Here is a 5,255-nt window from a genome sequence, read left to right on the forward strand (position 1 = left end):
TTTACTTGCCGTATTGGTCGTCCTACATGTTGTGACATAGTTTGGATGTAATACGCATAAGGAAGAATATATATGTAATTCGCAGGCGGGACTCTACCACCATCCCTACAGTCTCTTTCCCTTTTTCTCAAACCAGTCAATCCAAACATTTCAAACATACTAAAAATCATTTCTCACATGAAAACCCAGTTTTCAAATAAACACGTGAACATGCATGCAATCATGTAAAAAATCCAGTTTTCAGTTACAAACATGAACATGCGTGTAAATGAAATGAATACAATACGACAACAATAACCAACAACCAACAATGTCAACACAATCCAATCACACAAACAACTTCATTCTCTAATCCATCTGACCCCCGTACTCCTCGGACTCAGTCCGGCAAAACCAATCAATAACTCAATACAGTGTAATGAGTTAGTGCAAAAATACATTTAAATCACAAGAGTTCTTTGAAAAATACTTACAGCGCTATATAATAATTTTCGGAAGATTACGGAGGTGCAAGAAGTGGCAATGCAGCTGTCATGGGTGGCGGCGCAAATGGTGGTTGAAGTCCAAAAATACCCAAAACAGAAATGGGGTTGGAAGTACTTCACCGGTGACGGATCGGAGCTGGGGTTGGGTCCATTGGGTTGCTAGGAGGTCGAGGATGATGTGGTGAAAAGATGGTGGCCAGAGGTGGCGCAACGGCAGCGCTAGAGCAAATGGTGGCCGTGGCTTGGAGAGACTCGTGGTGGCTAACGGCGGCGATGGAGGAGCTGAGATCAGAGGGGTAGCGTCGCCGGCCGGTGGGGAAGCTAATGGGTTGGGCGGTGTCGATCACCACTGGCTCACGGCGGCGGGCTGGGGGGAAGAAGGAAACGGACGGAGAGAGGGAGAGGGAGAGGGGGGTGGATGTCGCGGGCGGGAGAGAAACTAAAGGAGAAGAAAAAATGAAGAAAAAGAAAAGAAAAAAGAAAAGAAAAGGAGAGGGAAGAAAAATGGAGGGAAAGAAATGAGATCCAATCCTCACATCTTGGGTCACAAAAATGATCCAACGGAAACAATTTTAAAACCATAAGTAAAATAAAATAATTCAAACGTAATGATTAAAATAAAAATAAATAATTAAACCCAACAATAAGTTAATTAAATATGAAAAGAATTTAAATGCATAACAATAAATAATTTTAAGAAAACACTTCAAAATAATTTTTACAAAATTAAAATCATAAAAATAAACTTACTAAAAATCTAACCAATCTTAAAATAAGAGAATAAATTTTTTAAATAAATAAAAATAATCATTCAATAAAAATATATTAAAATACAGGATGTTACATCTTTTTACACGATCCAACAAAATTGTCGTTTAGATTAGTCATTTAACATATAAATGCAAAATGACTAACCCATCGCTGTTAGAAATAAATTGTTTGGCTATGGGGAAAAAATATTATTAACTATAATACATTTAGGAAAATGCTGGAGCTCCCGCTGGGGGCTCCCGCTGGAGCTCGTGTATTTTATCATGTGTATTTTTTAATTCTTTTTTTATATAGATGTTTTTAATAATTTTAAATATTTTTAAAAAATAAAAAAATTTATAATATTTTTAAATAATACTTGCTTAATCATGAAGTAAAATATAAAATATTTTTTTTAAGATTTTTTATTTTACTTCGTGATTAAGGAAGTATTTTTTAATAATTTTTTTTTTTACTTCTTGATTAAGAAAGTGTTTTTAATGATGTTCTAATTTTATTTTATTTTTTAAAAAATATTAAAAGATATTAAAATAATTATATAAAAAACAACTTAAAAAAAAGCACATACAATATATGCTACAGCCCCCAGCGGGAGCCCCCAGCGGGGGCTGTAGCACGATCCATACATTTATCATTCTATTTGCTCAAATATTGGACAGGACAACAATATTGAAAAATAGAAGAAAACTTAATGAAAAGTTAAATCTAGGTAGACAACTTGTCCTGATCACATGACTGTAGAACTTGGTTGCCGAAGAAACTCACATCAATGGATGCCCACTGAGTTTGACCCAACTAGAACGAGTTGTCATATCAAATTTATGTAGACACCATGACGTGATCCTTGATGGTAGAGCATGGTTAGAAAAGAACCCCATATCAACATCACGTGGGATCCTCGCTGAGTTCGACCAGACAGGGACGAATTATCTTCTTAACTACTTGTTGTATTGTCGAAAAATCATCTAAATTAGGGGTCAGTCTTTATTAGAAAAGGTAAGTGGGATAATGAAGTCATATCAGTGGACCACCTATCTTTTGAAAAATTAATGACTACATACAGGTGTTTGGAACCAGTAATTTATTAGTCCATCCCAGGAGCAAGCGTAGAAGTTGCTTGTAAAATGGTGATCCGATATAGATTATGGGGGTTGTTAGTGATCATTTCCAAGATCCAGAAGAGAAATTTCAAGTTGTTTAAAAGAATTACAGCAGAGAAAAAGTAAATAAATAAATTACATGCAGTAAAGATTTGGAACGAGTTACAGCCTTCGTTTTTCAGAGAGCCTGTAATAATAATAAATAATTAAAATAACAACTATTTTGATAAAGAAATATATCAAAAGTTATAAGGTTTTTGATATATCAAAACTTATAAGTTAACTGAATGCCAAAAGTTGTTAACAAATAGTTGTTAACAAATAGTTGTTAACAACTATTTTGATAAAGAAATATATAAGGTTTTTGCAACATGACTGTAGAGCTTGGTTGGAGAAGAACCTCACATCAATGTCCGGATCCCCACTGAGTTCGACCCAACTAGAACGAGTTGTCATATCAAATCTATGTAGACACCATGACGTGATCCTTGATCGTAAAGCATGGTTAGCAAAGAACCCTACATCAACATCAGGAAAAATCATCTAAATCAGTGGTCAGTCTTTATTAGAGAAGGTAAGTGAGATAATGAAGTCATATCTGTGGACCACCTATCTATTGATGCATGAATGGGCACAGACAGGTGTTTGGAACCAGTAATTTATGAGTCCATCCTAGCAAGCGTAGAAATTGCATGTAAAATGGTGATCCGATATAGATTGTGGGGATTGTTTAAAAGAATTATAGCAGAGAAAAAGTAAATAAATAAATCACATGCAGTAAAAATTTGGAATGATTTACTGCCTCCGTTTTCAAAGAGCATGGAATAACAGTAAATAATTAAAATAACAAATTGATTGAAAGAGTTATAGTTCTGTTGAATATTTTTCTTGTAGGTAGATTTTCTTTACTAGCATATACATCTCTTTCATCAAAAAATATACGTTTCCCAAAAGAAAAAAACCCAGTATGAAAAATAAAAAGTATGAATTCACGACTCTCGCACATAAATTGAGGAATTTCGACAAATAATTTGTTATCAAAAAAATGATACTGTGGAATGAATATAACCTTTGTGTTGGGACAATTACTTTCTTGTTTTTATATTTGAAAAAAATTTGTAATAAAACACCAATAAACTTCTTTATCTCAAAAAAAAAAAAAAACTCCAATATCATTAATGAATACAACAAATTATTGTTCCTCAGGTAATATCAATAGGGCCTTTTTATCATGGTCACCCAAAATTGCAAGAGATGGAAAGGTTTAAATTGAGATATCTCAAGAGTTTCAGAGACCGAGCCGAAACAGAGTTGGAAGATATAGTGAGCACTATAAATGGTGCGGAAGAAAGTGTTCGGGAATGTTATTCAGAGACTATACCATATCTTGACAGTGATGAATATGTGAAAATGATCCTGCTTGATGCCAGCTTCATTATCGAGTATTTCTGGAAAAACAAGACGCTAAACTGGACCGACGAAGACCAGGAAATATTAGAGCCGTGGTTCTGCAATACGATGCAGATGGACTTCATCTTACTTGAAAATCAGCTTCCTTTCTTTATTATTGAGAAAATATATGACATTGCATTTCCATCTCTCTCAAAAAACTACCCCTTCATTGGGCTTACCTTTCGCCAGTTCAAATATTACAAAGTTCAATTTTCCCAATATTCTCCGTCGACAAAAATATTGCACTTCACTGACTTGGTTAGAAACTTGTGCATGCCTCCTAGCGAAAGGCGACCGAAAGGAGAGTCTCAAAAGATGAAGGAAATGTACAGTGCAACCCAACTGGATGAGGTAGGATTGAAACTTTAAGATGAGCAAACCAAGCTCTAATCTCTCACCTCTTGAACTAAAATATGCGGACGGAGTGCTGGAAATCCCACGCTTTCAGTTAGATGATACCACGGAGATTTATGCTCGAAACCTCGTTGCCTTGGAGAAATGTCACTATCCTAAAGATGAGGCATATATTACTGATTACTATACCCTGTTAAGTTTCCTTATCAAAACAGACAAAGATTTGGATGTACTTGTACGAGAGCAGATCATCGATAATTGGCTGGATGGCGTCGTGGCAACTTCAATGATCAACAAGCTGTCCGGCGAAAAACGTTTCTATATCAAAATGAACTCTCATTATCACACGATGGCTGAAGAGTTGAACAAATTCTATAATAATCCCTGGAATCTCATTCCTAGCTTGAAACGTGCTTTATTTCGCACGAATTTGGCCAGTACTATTACCATATCCAGTGTTGTTGGGTTAATCCTCACTGCGGTTGAATCTGCATGCTCTGTCCTATCGCTCGAGTACTTTTAAGTTTGTTTTTTTTTTAATGTATTTTAAAGCTTGTATAATTCTAATTAAGCTTGTTTATTTAAAGCTAGCCCCTTGGTGGCTCGTGCCAGTAGTACCCCTCATGGGCTAGGGGCTTGCCTTGTATGAAGATTAGTCGGTCTGTATTTGGTAATAAAATATGAATATTTATTTATTCTCGCAGTTTTTGGAGAAATAAGTACTGATTTTTAATTGTAGGAGTAGTAAAACCATCAAGTTAAATGAATAATTGTTGAGAATATATGATCTTTTCTAATTCGTTGGAAATCAATAATATGAATATGTAAAGTCCATGGGGGGAATACCCATTAGGAGAAAGGAAGGAATGAAGAGGGAAAGAGGGGACAACCACATGGGAAGCGCAGTATTTCAGACATGGGAAATGTAGCACCCGGGCCCATTAAACCCAAGGCCGTTCATTGGATTCTCTTGTTTCTTTTTTTTCTCTCTTGTTTTCACGCACTTGAGTAACCTCCCCTACCCCACGACGTCGTTCGATATGAGCTTCCACTTGCCGCTTGCATTTTATCTTCTCAACCGTTTTTCAATTTC

General features: G+C 35.6%; 2 protein-coding genes across 2 annotated transcripts; both read left to right on the plus strand.

Annotated features, from left to right (window-relative positions):
* Positions 1 to 3,610: 3,610 nt before the first annotated feature.
* Positions 3,611 to 4,177, plus strand: LOC108999115 (UPF0481 protein At3g47200-like). The gene has a single exon (XM_018975913.1). The coding sequence runs from the start codon at positions 3,611 to 3,613 to the stop codon at positions 4,175 to 4,177; it is 567 nt and encodes a 188-aa protein (XP_018831458.1).
* A 1-nt stretch (position 4,178) lies between these two features.
* Positions 4,179 to 4,685, plus strand: LOC108999114. The gene has a single exon (XM_018975912.1). The coding sequence runs from the start codon at positions 4,179 to 4,181 to the stop codon at positions 4,683 to 4,685; it is 507 nt and encodes a 168-aa protein (XP_018831457.1).
* The last annotated feature ends 570 nt before the right edge of the window (positions 4,686 to 5,255 follow it).

This window comes from Juglans regia, unplaced genomic scaffold (genome assembly GCF_001411555.2).
Source record: "Juglans regia cultivar Chandler unplaced genomic scaffold, Walnut 2.0 Scaffold_693, whole genome shotgun sequence".
Taxonomy (NCBI): Eukaryota; Viridiplantae; Streptophyta; class Magnoliopsida; order Fagales; family Juglandaceae; genus Juglans; species Juglans regia.